The sequence below is a fragment of the Fistularia commersonii genome, chromosome 14 (assembly GCF_037954325.1).
Source record: "Fistularia commersonii isolate RoL2024-O1a breed Wild chromosome 14, RoL_Fcom_v1.0, whole genome shotgun sequence".
Classification (NCBI taxonomy): Eukaryota; Metazoa; Chordata; class Actinopteri; order Syngnathiformes; family Fistulariidae; genus Fistularia; species Fistularia commersonii.
Genome location: NC_141297.1, coordinates 11,502,744 through 11,524,071, shown reverse-complemented (window position 1 = coordinate 11,524,071; position 21,328 = coordinate 11,502,744). Strand labels below are relative to the sequence as shown.

General features: G+C 39.7%; 1 protein-coding gene across 5 annotated transcripts in view; it reads right to left on the bottom strand.

The window, feature by feature from the left end:
- Positions 1–1,733: 1,733 nt before the first annotated feature.
- Positions 1,734–21,328, bottom strand: part of LOC147227288 (pleckstrin homology domain-containing family G member 4B-like) — a 29,872-nt gene continuing 10,277 nt past the window's right edge. The window contains exons 3-26 of one of the 5 annotated variants that reach the window (XM_086159775.1): positions 18,689–20,894; positions 18,397–18,585; positions 16,530–16,650; positions 16,330–16,423; positions 15,951–16,037; positions 15,350–15,463; positions 15,151–15,249; positions 14,735–14,886; positions 14,264–14,402; positions 13,676–13,798; positions 13,371–13,568; positions 12,454–13,130; positions 11,529–11,963; positions 9,878–10,127; positions 8,748–8,837; positions 8,600–8,673; positions 8,359–8,512; positions 8,098–8,268; positions 7,800–7,977; positions 7,018–7,134; positions 5,230–5,505; positions 4,443–4,678; positions 4,169–4,227; positions 1,734–2,807 (exon numbers count right to left, since the gene is read on the bottom strand). In XM_086159775.1, the coding sequence (XP_086015901.1) occupies positions 4,189–4,227; positions 4,443–4,678; positions 5,230–5,505; positions 7,018–7,134; positions 7,800–7,977; positions 8,098–8,268; positions 8,359–8,512; positions 8,600–8,673; positions 8,748–8,837; positions 9,878–10,127; positions 11,529–11,963; positions 12,454–13,130; positions 13,371–13,568; positions 13,676–13,798; positions 14,264–14,402; positions 14,735–14,886; positions 15,151–15,249; positions 15,350–15,463; positions 15,951–16,037; positions 16,330–16,423; positions 16,530–16,650; positions 18,397–18,585; positions 18,689–20,894 (6,219 nt within the window). In that variant the 3' untranslated portion in view covers positions 1,734–2,807; positions 4,169–4,188. Of the gene's footprint in view, positions 2,808–4,168; positions 4,228–4,442; positions 4,679–5,229; positions 5,506–7,017; positions 7,135–7,799; positions 7,978–8,097; positions 8,269–8,358; positions 8,674–8,747; positions 8,838–9,877; positions 10,128–11,528; positions 11,964–12,453; positions 13,131–13,370; positions 13,569–13,675; positions 13,799–14,263; positions 14,403–14,734; positions 14,887–15,150; positions 15,250–15,349; positions 15,464–15,950; positions 16,038–16,329; positions 16,424–16,529; positions 16,651–18,396; positions 18,586–18,688; positions 20,895–21,328 lie in introns of those variants that run through there. The other 4 variants (XM_086159772.1, XM_086159774.1, XM_086159773.1 and 1 more) reach the window with 4 other exon arrangements.

Genomic DNA, 21,328 nt, shown 5'->3' with positions numbered 1-21,328 from the left:
TGAAACTTACATTAAAATGAATTAACTGTTTAGAGATGACGCATGAGAAGTGTATGTGATTTTAGCGTGACCTTCCAACATTGTATAAATCTAAAGAATTGTCAGTTACTGTAATATTTAAGTCAGACTGAGAACATTTATATTAATTTAAAAGACGTGAAAAAAAAATTACCAACAATAGGATAAATACACTTAAGAGAAGACTAGACCTCAAAGATCATCAAAAAACATAAAATCAGTGAAAATTATACTCAATTTTCTCTTATAAAAAAACTGCAAAACAAAAGGAATATTTTGTCACGGGGCGCGGGGGCGGACTCGGCCAGGGAACCACACCTTCGAGGCAGAAATCAGGGTTAAAGCGCTTTATTTAGGTAGACAGGCAGGGTGTCACTGGCAATTCCCTGGCCCCGAGACAGAGTCGCACAAGGCTGGGTCTCACCAGGACAGGTCCCAGGCAGGACAGGCCTCGGGCTGGATCTCAGACAGGGTCAAGGCAGCGGTCCAGTCATGACAGGGATCCACGGTGGTGAGGGACAATCCCCCAGCGCCAGGCAGCCCCAGTGCCGCTGCCCTTTATAGGGCTCTTGATTAGCGGCCGCTGCTGCAGCTGGCACCGATTGCAAATTGAACCCAGCCGTGTCTCCTCTCGGCTGCCGAGAGGAGATCCTGACATATTTCAAGTTTGAATGTCAACCAACATTACTTTAAGGAAATGGTTTGTTCATGATGTGTACCTGATGTTTTGAAGATTGTTTTCTATGATTATTTAAAATTAAATTCTACTAATATTACTCCTACTACTACAGCAACAACAATTAATTAATTCTATTGCTACTATCTTTACAACAAAAACTGTGACTACTACTATCACAATTAAGGCCAATATAAATAGCGGTAATGAGGAGGTGATTATTATAACAATAACCAATGACAAACAACTTTTTTTTAATAATTTATTTTTTGATGCTGAATGATATTTTTCAATATCATCCAAAAAAATCAATACATAATAATTTCAAATTTAAGAAATTACAATTTTATAATAATAAACAGGAAGTGTCATACGGTTTACCATTTTAGGGTCTGAGAAACTGTAGTGTTCCAGTGGAGTAACACTATGATTATAACCTCCAAAGCTTGTTGGGTCTGAAAAGTGAAAAACTGCTCTAAATTAAAGCTCACTTCAGTATGATGACCAAAAAGCACATCACTATTCCACATCAGTCCAAAAAACACTCAAAAACATACAGAGGAATAAAACAGGAGATTTTGGATGATAAAGGTCACACAACCTGTGTCCTCACTTGGCTAAGAAGACGAAAACAACTTTAAAAAAGACCATAGCTTAAGAAAGGTCACCATGAAAATAAGAGTGTCAATGGCCTCACAAATGAAAGAAAATCAGAGCAAGCATGTTCCCAAAAACAAAAAAAAACAAAAAAAATTAGTGGCACTATAAGAAAACAAACATCAGGACCCTATCACAAATTTTATACAGTACACATTCAAAAGACAATAAAATTGCAGAGCTTAAGAAAAAAAAAAGTATATTTTTCTTATTTTTCTTATTTCTTAAAGCTCATTGAGAAATCATAAAAATGCATAAACAAATGGAATAATATTATTCAATCTGATGGCTGTTTCCTGAAGATACCTCTTGTTCATTGATAAGTGTGAAAGTAATAGTGGCCCCTTATCCCGTCAGCATGCAAGTTCTTTGTGTTGTCTCAGATGCATTAGCAGTTGGTTAGCAAGTGGTCTGTCCCTTCTGCAAAATCATGAAATATAAAACGGATGCTTCACAACACAACAGCAGTATAATTGGTAATACATCTTCGTTCGGGGGAAGACATACTTTTTTGTATGAATGAATTCAGTCAATATTCCAAAAAAGTCTTTGATCATAAAAGATTTCCATATTCGGTAACCAACGTGTAGTGAAGAAACTCAGCGATTCTCTGGCTTGCAGCCATGGGATACCTCAGAAGGACAACATTTTGGATTCCAATCACTGAGCAGGATACTGACCTATTTTCTGTCCTTCCTGGAGTCCAATTGGACAGAACAAAAACAAAAGAAAACACAAAGTTGCCTTGTTGTGGCGTTGTTTACACATGACAAAGCATAAATTCATTTCTTTTGCATTTGTGTGTGTAAATATATGTGTGTGTGGGTGTGTTTATGATATGTATGCATTTTTCCTGATCAGGAAAGTAGTTTTGGCTATGTATCCATGACATGAACACACAAGTCACAAATCAGTATAAAAGGTGAAAAATGATGTGAAGCTGGTGGAAGGCTACAAGAATGAAAGACTAATATCATGATATTTTGTGTGATAGTGTTATGTTAAGCTTATTGGCAGTGGGTTGATCTCTAAATCTCTGTCACACACAGAAAAGGACATTAACCTTGCCATCTTAACAGGGTAGATGGCAAACTGGTTCCCCAAACTTTGTAAAAAAAATTGAATAAAGAAAGTAAATCAAAACGTTTTAGTCGGAAATCTTTGCCTTGAACAGTATTATAGATCATCAACTGTAAAGCCATTGTAAATTGCAACAAGCAATTTTTCTGAAAAGTCATTCATTGGTTGTTTTTCAGTTTCTCTGCTGGTGTCTCATGTGATGGACAACTACATTCAGATGCCTGAGGTGCGCCACAAACAAAACACAGTTGCAACAATAGTTCACCAACATCAATGCTTTTTAACCAAGCCTTGTGACTGTGTGGTGGTTACGTCGTCCTCAGGTGACTTGCCAGGCAGTATTGTGACCAGACCACTTCAGACGGCTTCAGGAGGTCTAGACATAGACATAGTCGAAGGACTATTTACTATGGAGAGCACTGATTGCTAATCTATGGGATATCACAGATAAGTAATGTGTAATTTAAGTTCAAATTTGAATTGGGAAAATTCTTGTTCCTAAATGTCATACTTCTCAGACACTTCAAGCACATTTTGTTGACAATGAGGTATTTTTGTTCTGATTTTTTTTCTCTTTTTTGCTAATTGAGATAACAATTATATCACATCCTTTGTTTACTGTGATTTTTTTTTGGAGAGCTCTGGAAATTCTGCTTTTTCAGACTTCTGCATTGACTCGTTCTGGTTACATAAGGAGGCAGTTCCTCTCTGAAACGCACCTGCTCAGGGATCAGTTCCTGTCTTTGCCAATCAAAAAATGTAGAGGCAGCAGATTCGATTTATTTCGCCAGGCTTTACCTCTGTCTGTCTCATCTTCTGTTTGCCTTTCACTACACTTTTGCTTACAAATGAACAAAATCAAAAACAAACTCTTTTCACCAGAAATGATTTTGTTTTCCCCAGACTTAGTATAGTATTTTGTTTCCTGTTTAATTTTGAGCAGGTTCCCTGTTCTCTGTATCTTTGTTGGTTGTCTATTTCAGTGTTGTCTGGGCTAAGAGCTGTATTCAGTCTGTACACACAGAGAAACTGCTGACAGCTAAACTCACATTTTTGTTGTCACCCAAAACACACTTTTCTGTATATTTCCCGCACACTGCTGCAGCTACACAAATTATTTTTCTTTATTTACATTGAGCCACAAATACTTTTAATTAGACCAAGTTTCTTCACTGGGATTGGCTTGATTTAGCTTCACTACATCATCACCTTTAATATAGCTATATGATAAAATAGTTATATAATAAAATCAATATTTTTAAAGTACCCATTTCTCGCTTCGTATGTTTTATTGTTGCTTCTTCTTCTTATCATTATTATTATTATTACTTTACATATTTTACACATCTTTTTATTCAGACTTAATATTTCTTCAGTAATATTATGCTTTAAGTGTTCTGTGAACTTATAATGTAACTGTACAGTGTAAACTATTCGTGTAACAGGTTGCAAAAGAAAACAATCAACAGGCATAAGCAATTTATAGTTTTCTGTCTATGACTATTTTTCTAATTTAATTTTTAAATGTTTTAATTTCAGAAATAGACTCAACATTATGTTATCATAAAGCAAAGAGACTGGGAGGATTATTTTATCTTGTTGTAAAAAGAATAAATAATATAGTAGCCATCGAGGTAGACAAGAGCAACCTGGAAATAATACAGTGTATTATTGATTTCCCTGCCTCATGAAGGCATTAGGGACAGGGACTTCACTGTGCAGGCTGCATGAGCTCACCCTGTGCTGGGAATCCAGGGTTAAACCTCTGTTGATTTGCCAATTAAACTCTCACTTTCCTGCAGTGTGGGGAAAAAAAAGAATTCATGCTTTATAGAAACAGATAAAAAGAGCAGATGTTGTAAAATAAAAATGCTAATGATCAGTTCTTTTATTTTTCTTGGGGTAGACTATAGAATTAACGCTTTCAATATGGCAAAAATAATACAGTTTATACAGTGGAAAAATGTGTAACGTTTGTCATCTGATTGATTGGCTACAACTTCATGTGTACCTGAGGATGAGTCAAATGTGGAGGTTTGGGAGGAACAGCTGGTTTACTATCGGCAAATGATGGAATGCCGCTCACTCTGAGACTGGGGGTCTGACATACTTGGGGATGGAGCTTAGAACTCTGAGATATAAAGGAGGAAGAGGAATCATTTGCCTCCCCACCAAGAGCCGAGAGACGGTCGCCGTCGGAGTTGCTGTGGAGGTTGATGGCTTCCCTGGATGATTCGGTGCTCGACACTTGAAGAGAAACAGAGGCTCAGATTTATATCTTATATCTTCACAAATATATTCACAAAGTGTCTTATACCCTTACGAATATCTTCTTCACATCAGACATCTGTGATAACACCGTTCGTTATTGATTGTTTGTCTTCTTTTCTTGTCAGCTACTCCCTTTAGGGGCTGCCACAGAGAATCAATGTCTTCCATCAAAACCCATTCTCTGTATCCTCCTCTCTCAAACCAGCTAACGTCATGTCCTGTTTTACTACATCAATAAATGTCCTTCTTCCTCTAGGTCTCCTGCCTGGCACTCCTAATCTCAGCATCTCTCTACCCAACCATTCATTAACCAGAACGAAATAAGTCCTTAGAAAATAATATCCAGATTATTCAGATATAAAACGGCCTGCCTTCATTAAGATTCAGGCACAAAAACAACAGAATTTTCAAACCCCAGACTCTCCAGCTTTATATACCTCCAGGTTTTGTACTATATGATGATGATTAAGTCTTTATTCATTTAATTAAACACTTTCTATTCCCTCATGTAGGATCTAAATACTCACGCAGTGGATTATTGGCTGTTTTCCAGCCTTCACAGTTGTGATGAGGAAGATGCTGGTTGTTGAGTTCATTGTCAGTCACAGCCTCGGCTATAGAGCGGACAGCCAGGTAGGGCTCCCCTCCCTGCGACTGGTTTCCAGTATGACCAGCAGGGGGCAGAGAGCCACGGCCCGAGGACGAAGACGATTGGCTGAGATTGGTGGAGGCGGTGCTGCCAGAACCAATGGAGTGCGGCCGTGGGAACTCTAAGCTTCTGTGTGAACAACATGCCAGAGGGACTGACGACGCAAGTCAAAGTCGTCAATGAAAAGATATTGAGCTCAATTAGCAATGAAAGCAATGAAAGCTCGACGGTGAAATTTTGTCAGACATAGTTACAGGATTGGCTTGTAACAGCAACATCTAGGGAGTGTATGAAAAGTGAAATTGTTCTTTATGGGGTAATTATGGTGTAATAATGTAAAGGGCATGAAGAATCTGCAGACACACTTCTGCAGTTCTGTGAGGCTGAATGATATCAGCTCAACCTGACTCATCTTTGGTACTTAGCCCTCCTGGCTGCTATGAGATTGAATAGTCCATAGAGATTCACATAATAAGCAAGCATTTTTCATTTCCATTTTTATTCAGTCACATCAAAAGGTTAAAATTCAAAACTAGTTCAGTTTGTTACCTAAGGACTTCATGGGATAGTCGCTATTTCGGCCTGTCTTTTCTTAAGTTCTCAGCTCAGAGCAGAATCTTTATCTTTTTTCTTCAAGTGTAAATATTTTCTGATGTGATTTAGAAATGTCTGAATAGATTTGCTTTCATCTCACGAGAGACCATTTTTATGAAGGTCAAACAAGCCTTTTTAATGAATTTGCAAGGCTTAGATTCGGCACTTTATATCAACATCGACAACTGCAATGTTTCATACGTCAAAATATGAAGAGGCGCTTTTAAAATGAATAGATTAATGTATGATAGAATTAGATGTTAAGTCAGAGGCTGTAAGGAGTCTCTGTTAAAAGGCTTTTATCCTCAAAAAAGATGAATTACTCATTCTGGCTCCTGATGGTTTAAACTGTTCTAAATATTCAGATTCATTATCACAGCTGAGTTGCCAGCAGCTGGTCCAAGGAAGGTCACTCTTTCCAGTTCTCTTACAATAGATTCGATCCTGAATTCTTTAAGTCCCCTGTAATGTGACCACTTGTTTTTAAACTTGAACTTTTGCCTGACGTGAAATGTAAAGATTGGTTTGGAATTGAGCTCAAGGCTTGAATGCCTCTCTTGGCATGCTTACGTGCTTAAATTGCATAACATGCAAATATTGAGCATGGATGAGCTATGTTATTTAGCATCTTCACAACTTCAGTGTATCATTAAAGCATGCATTTGTGTCCAGGTACAGCTAATGGGATTTATATTAGTGTTAGATGTGTTTGTTTGTAAATTGGTATTTGACAAATTGACCTGTTGATGGTTCATGATGACAAGTGAGATCATTGAACTTTTTTAACCATTCATCCTGAGGGGGAAATGAAAGTCTGTACAAATATAAAAGGTAGTAGATCTAACTGTTTTCATTTGCTTTTTAAACTCAAAATCAAAACCATATTGTGACCCTATTCAAAAAATCAAGAATTCATCACACTCATTAGGAAACATCGTTTTGACATTGATCCATGCCTGGTCTGGTTTACAGTGATGGATCAGAAAACAATCCCACCAAATCAGCAAGGCTTCTCTGCCATCACTTTAAAGGCCTTTGGTGGGACTGATAAATGCTGTGTGCAGCGCCTTACTTCTCCCAGGTGGTGCAAAGTTCACAGCCCGGTCACAGATTGCAGCATCACTGGGCTGAATGTCCATGAACGGTTTGCAGCCCATTCCCATGAACACTCTCTCCTGCATACGCAGCTCTGAAACACATTGCCAGCGCAAAATGTATCACAAAGAAATCATTCAATCATTCCAAATGATTAGAGCTGGGCAATACGTTGGGTATCTTTGGAACCAAACATTCCTGGTTTGATTCCCGGTTCCTTCTGGCCTGTTGTTGAGTAAGACACTGAACCTTTAGCTGCCTTGTGCTCATGGTTCATCCATAATGGGTTAAATGCACTGATCAAATTTGCTCTATGTATCACTGAATGTGGCAATAAAGGCATTTCTTTTTCTACATTGTTATGAACAAAGATGAATTATTGTATAAGTGTTATGTTAACATTGTACAAATCATATCAGACCCAGATCCTCAATGTATTTGAAAAACTTCTCGTCACATCCTTTCTTAACCCTCATATTATGTTAAGGGTCAATTTGACCCATTTCACCCATTGACCCAATGGGTCAAATTGACCCTTAACATAATATGAGGGTGAACACATCTAGGGTGAAGGCCCTTAATGAATTAGCATATAAACATCTTAAAAAATGTCCAACAGCTGGAACTGTCTCCCCCAAAGATGGAGCAATTCAATATTGGCAAAGACAGGATGTTTCTTAATGTAATGGGAGCTTATTAGAAATTCCAAAGACATAAACTCGACTGTTAAGTCAGTATCCTATATTAAGTTTCTTCTACCTCTGCTGTGAGTGGCCTGATCCCACAGAATCCTCTCCAGGTCAGTGGTCCAGGCTTTCTTCATCTCCAAATTGGAGGCTTTTAGAGTGTAGGTGTCTGAACTCTTCCTTCTGCGGAACCAGATCTCAAAGCACAGACCGCTCACACCAGAGTTATGGGTCATCCCAATGTCGCTTGTCTGGATGAATAAACATAAAGATGTAAATTTGCACAATGTGAAATACAACATACCACACTAAGAACCTGTTCATCTCAGTTATTATGAAAAATAAAATATGTCTCAGAGTTTCACTCTAACCTTGAATGACTGCTTGTAGATATAAACATCATTTCCAATGTCTGTCTTCTTGGTTTTGCTAAAGAGGATGAGATCTTCAAAGAGAAAGATGCGACGGACACATTTCTTTTTCCTGAAGAAAACGGTGAACTCATCCTGACGGATCAGCTTGCCCTGCTCTTTCAAATTCACCTGACGGAGAGCACAGAAGCAGCAAGGAAGAGAAATTTACTCCCCGGGATCTCTTCCTCTCTTGAGGAATCTGCAATTTTATTATCTTACATCACAGTCCCTAATGGCATCCATGGTGAGCAGGTCATTGCCATGACGCATCTGAAAGCGAACCAGATCGGCAGCGGCCTGCATATCAGCCAGTTCCCGCTCCCTTTCGCTACCGGTCAGGTCAGGAACACACACACCCGGACACGGTTTTGTGCTAATAGGAAACGTGGGATCCTGGTTCAGGTCCTTTGGCCTGGATGAGACAGACAGAGTCAACATGTCCTGTAGCAGGAGGGTGTACTTGCTGATCCTCTGGATGGGCCTCAGAAGGTAGGACGAAAGGTCCATCATGTCCCCGAGCTCCTGCTGCTTCTTCTGTACAAAATAAAACATTGACATTGTTAGAATCAGTTGTTTCAGCAGAGGAGAAAAGACACATTTGAAATGACCTTAAAGATGTCATGGCGACGATGTAGAATCAGGGCATCTGACTCGGGTTTGTTCTTGCTGTACAGTGAATACAGGCCAAATCTCTCAGTCTGGGTAAAAAAAAGAAACAATGATAAAGCAATGTTACAAAGAGGTTATTATCAATGTCAACCTTGCTTGAGCAGAATTAAAAAAACGATTTATATATCATGACCATCCTGCTACTGCCTTATCCCTGAGTGCAGCCAACAGCGCACTTCATAACTTTTTAAATATTTACTTTATTTCACAATAAACAAAATTGAATAAAGGAAAATCTATCATAAACAGTTACGCCCCCTGAATAAATCTGTAATATAACCAAGATATATGTACTCACCATGACCTTACATTTTATTTTCTATTTCACTCATATTATCATTCGAGAATGATTAAAATGCTATAATATGATATATATGATTTGCGGTAGAACTGGACATATTTTTGTTATTTGTTCTGCTCTAGTATAACACTTTACATTACACTTTTCATATGAATGTAAATGATCAATGTCTAATTTAATGATCCTTCGACGTAGATGTTGATCAGCGGTGTCAAACTCAAATACACAGTGGGCCAAAATTCAAAACTGGGACAAAGTTGTGGGCCAACATTGATATTTATTGAAAAAAATCTTCCACCAGATATAACAATGAGCCATTTCATATGGACCCAAAAAAGTTTTGCTTAAAAACTAAATATGGAACAAGCATAGCTTAATACTATACAATATACAACTTATATTGCACTCATGCAAAATCCTGTTTTCTGCCTAAGTAGCAGGGTGCCAGTTTTAGCATAAGGTCGCTATGACTACTGTACACAGAGGAGAGGGTGTTCATGGTTCCTGTTGTGATTTTTGTGCCAAAACACCAGCAGAAAATTCTGGTATTTGTAGAATTAGCAATACATGCACTGTCGACTATACTGGCGGGCCAGCTCTAATCGTCATTTGGTATGGCTTTGGGGGCCAAATATAATTACAGTGTGGGCCAAATTTGGCCCACGGGCCAGAGTTTAACACCTATGATGTAAATAGTTGCTAGATGCATAATATTCAACCAGGTAAAAAAAAAAAAACAATACGATGACAGAGTTGCCATACACTCACATGTCTGAGGAAGCAGCGTGCCACCATGGCAGGCTCTCTCTGGGAGGCCTCCAGCTCTGGGAGGAAATAGTGGCTGTGAAAGTCATGCAACTTCTCCAGATTACCAAAGATGATTCCTCGCTTGCCCCTCAGATCCTGGGGGATGTCTTGTCTGTCCAGCAGGGGGAAATAGTGGGTGAGGATGTAGCCCAGTGAGCGGACGTACTCCCTCTCTGTGAACAGCAGCTCCTCCAGGACACGCTGCAGCCTCCTGGTGGAGGATAACACAATACATAAATGCAGTGAAACATAATAGAAGAGAAAATACGAGAGAATAAGAAGAAACAATACCTGTGGTACTTCAATGTCAGCTAAGAGAGCAGAAAATAACCCATGAAATCCAATCAAAAATGAGTGAAATTACATTGTATTTGATTACATGAGGGCTGCAGTAAATGGAAAAGTAAATTATGAACAGCAAAATCTTTAAAAGCCCTAATATTTGTAGCCATATCAGCAAGTCACATGGCAGATGCACATTACAGGTATGTTGAGTGTGTTTGCAGGATAAGGAGCTTAATTTAATTTTGATTTGAAAGCTCCTGACGAGTTTCTTTTTACAACATTCAGCTAAAAAACATACACAGGATCAGGGATACAACCTTAAAATATATAATTTCAATGAATATATATATTTTGGGATATTTTTATCAAAAAGTCAAGCTGCTTTCCCCCCCTTATGTTTACTTTGTATAATTTTTGTTAATTTGGAGCAGACGTTTCAGGCAAGGTCTTATAATAACATAATTTTTGAGTTGTCTGTAGGGTAATTTCCTCCTCATCCAAAGTGTAAAAATATTGGAAATTTACTCATAAATCTTAAAATGCTTTTGAAGATATGTGGACATTACTTAAGAAAACATTGATTTGCATACTATATATTTCAAAACATTTTGTGACATCATAACAAAATAAGATCTTTATCAGACAGTGATCTTGTGTCTTTATGGACAAGGAACATGTTCAAGCAATTTGGAATGGGTGGAGAAAAGTTTCTGGGGTAATATGTGATATAAGAGTATCAGCCAAAATGAAAGGAAAGCTGTACAGAACAGTGGTGTGACCAGCAGTGCTGCATGGTTTAAAGCCAGTGGCATTGAGGAAAAGACAGGAAGCGGATATTGAGGTTCTATTGTGGAGTGACAAGGATAGACAGGATCAGGAATGAGTCCATCAGAGGGAAAACACATGTTAGATGTTTTGGAAACAAGGTCAGAGAAGCCAGACTAAGATGGTTTGGTCATGTACCAAGGATAGATAGTGAATATATTGGTAGAAGGATAGTGAGATTGGAACTGCCAGGCAGGAGGCCTAGAGGAAGACCAAAGAGAAGACCTATAGATGTAGTGAGAGAGGACATAAAGTTAGTTGATGTGATAGAGGAGGATACAGAGAATACTGTTAGAGTGAGGAGGTTGATTCGCTATGGCGACCCCTGAAGGAAGGAAAAGAAGAAGAGGATCCTGTGTCTGTTTGTAAAATCTCAGTAAATTGTTGTATTGTTACATATGATTTGAGTAGAAAAGTTAAAATCTCTTGGAAAGGGTTATAGCATTCATTATTGTTTTAATTCAAATAGAAGAGAGCATACCCCAACATAAAGAAAACTTACAGGGATCTGCTGGCACTCTCTTGTGGACTTGCCAAACAAAAATCCCCTTCATATTTCCCGACAGGCAAGCTGGAGTGTTTGCAGAACGACGCTCTGTTGCTGGTATTGATCAGACACGAGTCATCTGAACAGAAGCTCCCATGGCGGGATATCTGGAACTTCTGAGCTTCTTGGAGGATCCGACAGGATGGTTGACCGTGGTGGTAACAGGACGAAGGGGGTGCATTCGCCTGCTCTGGAGGACTGGACGTCTGTGTCTCCCTGAATGAAGTGCTGCATGAGTCCTGACTCATAGATCTTGCTCCTAAACCTCTTCCCCATGGAAACCACTGGCAACCGATGGTGTGGGACTGAGAGAGTGCAGCAGAATCTCTCTCGCTCCTCGTTCTGTTTGCCTGCCTCCGTCTCATCTCTCTCTCTGTTCTCCTTGATGACCTGTTGAAGAGACAACAGAAACCGCTTTGAATTTACTCCTCTTCTTTAATGGTCCCCAACATGCCGCATACACTCATTCATACAAATTTATAATTTGATGGCAGCCATGCAAGTTGCAGAACTCTGGAAGGAATTGAAGGTTCAGTGTCCTCTTCATCCAGCTTCAACCCGATGAGATTTAAAGTGCCCCCTCTCAAAGTTGGCTTAGAGGGGATTTGTCTTTTGGTGATTAAAGTGCCAGAGAAATACAATGAAAATATTTTACAGCAATGTCTTTTCTGGAAATCATGTCCCAATAACTCAAGGCTATTAAAAGATCTTGGTGTGGGCATATTATAAACATAGTTTGAAGTATATTTTTGTTTTAAATAGCTTTTAGAACAAATCTTTTTCCCAGCCATTAACAATTCAAATTGATTTTAAACAAATGCTTCTCTTTGACATCTGTGTTCAAAGACTGCATGCTTTAAACTCCATGTAAACACAATACCTGTGAGATGACTGTGGTCTGGTCTTTGACCCCTGGCTTGTTCCCGCTTCACCACATTCTTTGTGGCTCATTGAAACGTTGACGGAACCGCCAGCGGTGGGATTCACGCTATTGTTGCCCAGAACTGATCTTTTTCCAAAATCCACATCCCCAGACACGATGGCCTCCCACTGTGGATGTTGAGGCCCGGGGTTTGATTGCACCACCAAAGTCTGGCCACCAGGAGATGCTTTATGAACATTAGTGCTCACAACATCAATATAATGGCTTTCACACCAGCTGCTGCAGTGTGATTGTCCACAGTTGACTTCATCCTGTAGTCTCTCTTGAAGCTGCTGCCTGGCCTCCTGACATTTCAGCCAGGCCATATTCCAGACCCGCATCCCTCTCGACCCCCTCAGCGTGCTGGCCTGGGCCTTCACTTCCTGAAATCTCTCAAGGCTGAACTGCAAGAACTTGTCTTGGAAGGCCTGGAGGATGGAGCTGTCAGAGCCCAGTGCTGCAGGGACGTCTGAAAGGGATAGTGAGGCGGTTTTTGCTCCAGACTCGTGGTTCTGTTGCTGTACCAGCTGATTGTTTGCTGTAGGTGTTGGACCATGACTGCAACCATGTGTTATGTTGATTTTGGGTTGAATCTTGTCCAGGTATTCAATACATTCACAAGCCAGTGCTGTAGCCTGTTAAGAAATTGAGTTAGATTTTATTATGTGCACAGTAAAACTCTCATGATGATGAATACAAATATCCCCATTCAATTTGGGGGAGAAATGTGTCAATGATTTATTCATTTGAATATAGAATTACTTATTCAACACATTACAAAGCTGCATTGTCACTAGAATGTGCGACTGAATCTCTTCAACCTGTTTCATTCTACTACCTGATTTTTAGAGAATTAGAACGCATTAAACACCCACCTGCTCACAGAAATCGCAAACACTGACCATGATCTGCAGCTCGTGGCCACATGCTTCCGCCCGAGACAAAAAGTCCTCCAAGCCTGACTTAAAATTGTGAGTTCGCGCTCTGAATGCTTCTGTCTCAGGGTAAGAAAGCCCAGTTTGCTGGAGCATCTGGGCGTCAGATACTAATGACATGGCGTGGTGTTGACGGTCCTTGGGAAGAAAATAGACGTAAAGAAAGTCTGAAGACACACACACACACACGCACATAACAAAAACACTGACACACAAACAGGCACCAGCAAGTGGAGTGGACTCACATTAGCTTCAATAAGGAAAGCAGTGAAGCTGTTGAGGATCTGCTCCATTCGCTCTCCAGAAGCTTCCACTGACTCAGCCTCCAGGAGGTGGCACTCTCCCACCACAGTAAACCACTGCTGCACCTTTAATAATATACCAATATAAAGCTTTATCACAGTGTGTAAATCAGCGAGAATATGCTTCAATTTACTTGTTCATTTAATATTCTTTAGTGAGTTAAATATAAGTTGAACTTGCTTTAATATTATAAAGAGTAGGTATATACTTTTATATATCATTTTGAATATATTTAATTTTATTTAGAATTTTCTCATGCCTAGTTAGTGTTTAAATGGATTCCACAAGTTTCAGATTTACCTTTGCATAGTGATGTAATCCAATGAAAAATACTTGAATTGTTATTCCTACTTCACCTTGATGTAGCAAAATGTGCTCATTAGGATCACTAGTCTCATTAACTCAGGGACAGTACGGTTTATTACATTTCATGAGATCAAATCCTGCAATTTAATTTTAAATGAGAGATTTAGAGCAAGCTAACCTCATCAAAAGCTTAGGAGATGGATGTGATGACCAGTTGAATTTACCTGCATGAAGATTCCCTCCATCTCTCTGAGCTGCAACAGATACTGAAGGTGTTCCAGACTCATGTTGGATTTCTGCACAAGGACGTGAACCTGCTCCTCCACGTGATTATAGAGGCTGGTCAGGGAGTCCACAGCATCACTTCATGGAGGAATTAGATACTTACATCAGTAAATCATGAATTTAACTGTTATAAAACTCTCAAAAATGAAGGTTTTTGTCCCTCTATCTATATTTATAATCATATTTATCGACACTAACAACTATTAAACTGCTGTGACAAAAAAAATTCCCCTTTGGGGATCATTCAAGTTTATCTTATATTAAATAGAAGACAATGCACAAATAGAGCAACATTCTATGGTCTAATTATCAGCTTTATATTCTATTTTCTCACTGCTCCACTGTGCAGACCAAGATCAAATAAGATAGATCTAAATCATCTTTGACTGACAGCAGGTTAAGGACATTACCTGAGGTCCCCACAGTAGGGGTATCTGAGGTCACTCTCCTTCCTCAGTCGTGCCAGAATGGCACCGCCCTCCCTCTGCAGGTTGACCAAGCGGTTATCCTCCAGGACATTGTGCATCAGAGTCCTCTGGTCCACCATGGACTGCTGAACAGCCTGTTGGGGAATGGGACTTTGTATAATTCCTGACATATTAGAGGAAGTGTACCATATTATGCAGAAATATTGAGCTCTTGGAAACTCGGATGCAAAATCTGAAGATTCACATTCTTAACTTGGAATCAAAATGTTGTGTTGTTGTTTCTTTTGATTAAAAACAAATGGCGCAGCCATAGAAGTTGCTCACCTCAGGAAATGTATTTGTTTTGTGAGACAAATAATATCCACCGCCTTGGAAAAGTAAAAAGGCATTTTCATTACCTGAACAGTGTCCGTCCTCTGGGGCTCTTCTGACCTACTAATGGCTCCCAGTAGCAGACTTGATGCTTCATGAAGATCAGATGCAAAAGGAAACAGTTTCTGAGGGTGGGAAGAAATGGATGTGTAGTGAAGCATCAATCAACGCATCACATGAAACAATAGATGGAGGGACTTGTAGTTTTATAGCAGTGAGTCTCACCTGGTGCAGCTCAGTCCAGTGGCTCTGGGGCAGCGTTCCATCCAGACGAACGCTACGCTGACTCTCTTCAGCCACTTTCAATAGGGCTTTCATCGATGTCAGCACTTCAGTCTGCTTTCAAATAACAAGGTTTAAGGCTTTATAGCAAATACAAGGTTTCCATGACTATAATACTCTTTCAGAATCAGTGAACACAAGCAGGTATATGACCTGTGGATTTGTATGGATTTTTTCCCCATTCTTTGAACTGCTTGTGTGGTGATATATGTCACAATCAGTGTCCAACCTTCATCTCTTTCTAAATACAACTTTTGTGACTTCAGAGGATTTGGTGACTTTTAGAGGATAGTAAGAATTTCTTTATTCTTCTTATCCACACAACTAAGAGCAATGCTTTAGAAACCAATACAAGCATGGTTCTTCTAAAATCAAAAAAGTGTCTCAAAATGTGAAACGATGCTGTGTCTTAAAGCAACACCTATAAATACTTAACCTCCTCAAATAAAGCAACAATATCTATCTTTCTATTTACAGGGAAATAGCCATTTTTATTACTGTGTACTACAGAACAAATAATAAAGTAGTAGACGTAAATGCAAACCTGGATGCCGGGACATGGTTCTGGTCGAAGGCCACTGTCTTTTTCCACCAGGACAACAAAACTGTTCACTGCCTGAGGAGTTTGTTCCTGCAAGTTTTGCACTTAATGACTCCTAAGGTGCAGCAATCATCCATCTAAATTTTAATTTTTATATACATATATATATATATATATATATATGTGTGTGTGTGTGTGTGTGTGTGTGTATGGTTGTACACATACATATATATTCTATAACCGACCGTGGAAAAATAATGGTGCATATCTGAAAACAACTGGAAACATATATGCATTTCCTGTTTGGCAACTTTGAGCAGCTCAGGAATCAACAAAAGAACAATGAGGTCTGACCTTCTGATGATATTTTAAAGTTTATTACCTGAAGTGTCATCAGGGCCTTGTAAAGCTGTGGTTGAGGATTTGTCCTCCTTGCATCATAAATTAATGTCATCCCTGCTTCTCGGATTTCTCTCCTATAGCCATTGTGAAATCAACATAGATGCCATAACCGCCGTTCAGGGGACAATCTAATCATTTCAATTATTTGGTTAATTTATTTACTATCATATTCCACCTGACCTGATGATCGAGTGAAAGTAGAGCAGCATGTGACAGAGCTCCTGGCTGGTTACATTTGACCTCCATCCCTGATGGTCTCCATAAACCTCAATTATTGCCCTCCCTGTCCGATCTTTGCCACCTGCAGGGTCAGAGGAAGTGAAGAAAACAGGACAGTGAATTCTTTTTGTTCAAAAAAAAAGTGCACAGAGGGCATCTAATGGAATTTTTTGTGCTATAATGTGAAAAAAATCATCCGTTTAACGAAAAGTTAACTATTTTGTTCTACCATTCACCCACCAGTGTTGCGCCTCAACTAGTGTTTCATATTGCTGCAGTCATGTTGTTATTTGAGGTGTAACAGACTGGGCGTTTCCAACTCACTTAAAGTGCAGTGCTTATTTTCTGTTATGCAAAGAAAATGTTTTGTGCCCCTCCCCAGTCTCCGCTGCGACAATAAATACTATTGCTTGTCTATAAAAAAAGTTATATGTATGTATCCTTATTAACATTAAAAGAGAAAAGGAGAAAAAAGAGAAGAGATACCGATCAACTTGCAACAGAGAATAACTTTATCAACATTGTTTTTTAGTCTTTAACATCTAAGATTTAAAGTGCCGTGTATATTTGCCTGAAATTAAAAAATAAATAATTTACTCTATAAACATTTTTTAACTGACTGAGCCATTTGATACAAAAAATGAAATAAAATAAAATGAATAAATACTAATACATTCAAATTGATCAGCAACATTAACTCAGGATACTGGTAGTATAGTATAGTATACTATACTATACTATACTATGTAGTGCTTATTATATAGTATAGTAAGCACACTGGTCTTTCCTCGACTCCCACCGTAGTCACAGTGAAACCAAGCGCCACATACCCCTCGTCATATTTTTGTTTGTCTCATTGTCTCTCATTGTCACTCACCGCCTTTCTTATCATCTGTGTTAAATTTTTTTTCTATGTTGTCTTAAGGGTTTGTTCACTGCGCTTCACATCCCCTGCTCTGTGCTGTGTGTAAATGCTGTACATACAAAGACACATATAAAGACAGACAACCATTCACTCACTCATTCGGGGCAATTTTCCCAATTTTTCCAATTAACCTGCTGCATGTTTTTGGACTGTGTGTTCCCTGATTCCCCTAACACTATTTGAGAGGCTATGGTTTAAGTGGTTGTTTCCTCTTTGCCACTGCAGAAGTCCAAAAGGTTTCAGTGACACCCCCCCAAACACACACTCACACAAACACACACCCTCATGAAAAATGAAAGACACTCTTCAGTTTTTTAATGGGAACTGACTAGCAATTTGTATTTTGTGAGAAGAAGGTGGAAATTCATTTAAGGACAGATTAATGCTGTCATGCTACTGTCTAGCTATGCATCAGAACCAAGGATGAGCAGTGCCAGCAATGGGAATTAATTGAGTTATTAAACACATGATTCTGCAATGAATGAACCTTCTCAGATGATTAAAACATGAGATTTTTTGTCGACCAAATCGGTGTTTATTTAATTGACATCAGATTCTGACAGTTGCATTGGTCTAAACTGATTGATTACAGGGAAACCAGTTACAGAGGGGTCGCAATCAACTTGGTTGGTGTGAGAGAAGAACGAACAGAGAATAGGGTTAGATGGAGAACTTTCATTTGCTGTGGAGATCCCCGGGGAAGTTGCCGGAAGGAAGAGAAGAAGAACTATTTGCAGTTGCTGTCAACTGGAGTAATGGAAGTGGATAAAAACAAGTTGAAAATTCTGTGTAATACCAGCTGAGTCAGAAGGGGGCAGAGCAGATTCCAGCTGCTATGGTACACGCTTACTGTTTTTGTTTGTTTAATATTGATGTAATTTCCTCTGTTTCAGTCAAACATACCTGTGAGTGCTGCGACTCCTTGATAGAGAGGGTGGGCTTGTGGGTCTGAAGATCCCAGGGGTAGATGGTCAGGTCTGGGTTGAGAAGATTGAGGCAAGGGGTTCCTCTTGGTTTCTATTGCTGAAGGTAGAACTGGCTGTGATTGGTTCTCCATCTGATGGCAAAATCTGCCGCCAGGCTGAGAAATATCTATAAAAATTGATACATTTTATTGCTACGGAGTATTTTTTTCCATGAATGAAATACAAAATAATTTGAATGATTACTATACATAATTAGATGTTCACTGTACCTGTACATCCCGCCTTCCTCCTGTTGATCTTGGGTGAAACCAATCTGAAAGCTGTGCTCTTTTTGCATTTGACCACATGGAGTTGAGGAATTTCTGCACACGAATCAGCGTTTTCTTGTCTCCTGACATTTTGACCTTCAACCAAGACCAGATCACACTTCTCTGAGGTTTCCACAACTGCCGTGGAGAGGGAGGAGCATCTCCCATCTAACATTGCATCCCATCTATTTGGGGACAATGAATGGGGCTTAGAAACATTTGGACTTGATCCTCCGGAGCTGCTTCTGTTTTGTGGACTTTCACGTGATCTAGGGGCACTTGTGTTCTTATCTGGGATATCCCTACAACTATATAAAACTCCATGGTGGTTGTTGATGGAGCCTGACTCTTTGGGCTCATTTGGGCTTGATGGGGCTCGATCAGTGTTTCCCCTTATTCTTAGTGACACATTGGTTTCTGCCACATTTTGTAAATTTAGATGAGAATTTTCATCATGTTCGACCGTTGGTTTCCTAAATGAAGCAGTGGCCCTTTGGTTGGTTGCCAACTCTGGTTTCCCGTGATCATTCGCAGTATTTGAGCCCCTGGTTTCCACACAGGGGACAATGGTTGTATCGTCCGGTGTCCAGTATGGAACAGTGACCTTTTCTCCTGATTCCTGACAGATAGTTCCAGTCACACAGGACGGAGACTCACTTTTCATTCCTGTATCACAGTCTCTTCCTTGTGCATAAATCCGTGGATCCCTTGTTTCAGGCCCTGGTTTTCTCAGTCCATCATCAGTATCTTCCTCCACCACACACCTTATTTTTTCTCTGACTTTCTCTTGTTCAAACTTGACAGGGTTTTGAAGAGCTGCCTGGTAGGATTCCCTGAATCTGCACCTCAACTCTTGAGCTCTGGAGACTTTCTCCCCTTGTCTCCTCTTCATGCATGGAGTGCAGGGTTTTTCTGACAAGCCAACAGTGCAAACACACTGGGATGGATGAAGAGGGGGGACATGATGGGGAGCAGATGCAGGTCCTGTTTCTGTAGTCACACTGGACCTCGACCATATAACATTATCTGATCTGCAATGATGATGCATTTGGGGTTTTGCTGGTAAACATGTTTGTGCGTGATGAGGTGTATGTGCGTGCACTTGCCTTTGCACTTGTGTCTCCATTTGTGTTTGCGATTGCATATGCATATCTAGTTTCTGTTGTTCCTCAGTTTGTGACCGGGCTCTGCCAAAAAGCAAAGTGGCCTGCAATATGTCAATATATTCCCCCTCTGCAGCAACTTGGCCCTCCGGTTTAACTCTCCTTGTATTTTTTGGGTTTGTATCGTTATTTCTATCGCATACTGAATTTTTAGAGACACACCTCTCTGCAATTTTGCAACAATTTGTGCTGTCAGAAATTCTTGAAGCCGTGTTAATATTTGAGCCTTTGTTTGCTTTTGCTGTAGTTTTTGGATTTGTCTCAGTGAAGCGGCTATCCCATGTGGTTGGCGAAACCCAGCCGATCGGCCGTTGCTCTGTTTTAGCCTCTTTCACTCTTTGCAGCCTGGATGAAGAAGCACTGCTAGCATCAACAAGGCAGAGGGACACTGCAATGCCGTGCTTTGCCGGACATATTCTGGTTTCCACAGACAATACAGGCGGTTCTGAGGAAGATGGTAGGGATGAATTTTGAATAGTTGTAGGGCTTGTTTTCTTTGAAGAACATAGAGGAAACAAACAATTTGATGAGGAATCCTCAGGAGAAAGTACAGGAGAACGAGGCAGCTGAGGTTGTAAAGAGGGATATGATGGAGGAACTGAGGCCATGCTATTCACAGCAATCTGTGGAGGATCCACAAACTCAGGAACTGCCACCTGCTCCCATGGTAACCTCAAAATACCCTGCTGTGTAGCAAGCAGGCAATGGCTGAGAGATGTCCCATAGCGACCATGGTTGAGTTTCTCCAACCAGTCACAACTAAATATACAAGGATAGGACGTTTCGGGAATCGGGGTCTCCTCAACCACTTCCAGTCTCAGGTACTCCTCCAGAAGGCTACAGACTACAATGCGAGCTGATTGGTCACAGAACGGTGTCACTTGGAGGTAAAAGTCACCCGGCTGAAGAAGGAGGGGATCAATGGGGGCAAGATGGATGACTACTTGGTCACGGAGACAGAGAGGCCAGCCCTCGCACAGGAAGAGAACGTCTGAGTACTGAGCCTAGAGAGGAAATAAATTTTTAATTGAAAACTGCTTTACATTATTCAGAAGCTGGATTTTAATTAGTGATACTTACTGGAATATCTGCTTAGGTATGAAAAATCGCATCTTGAGTAAACAAAATAATACTGATAAATCTATCTTCAGATTCATTTAATCAACTCTTCTTTTCATTGAGTTGTCTTGTTTCCAGGTCTGAGTATTTTCAACAGAATAAATGAAGTACAAAATTCCCTCACAGAAGTTTATTTATTAGAAACTGATAGTTACTTCTAGACATATGTTGAAATTACTTGCATGTAACAATCATATAAATCAATACACAAAATCTACCCAGATGACCAATATTTCTGGATTGAAATATGAACTCTCTGCTTTGATTCAATGAATTCCCGAAACAACCGGGCTGTAAATCTGGGACGGAAAAACTTATT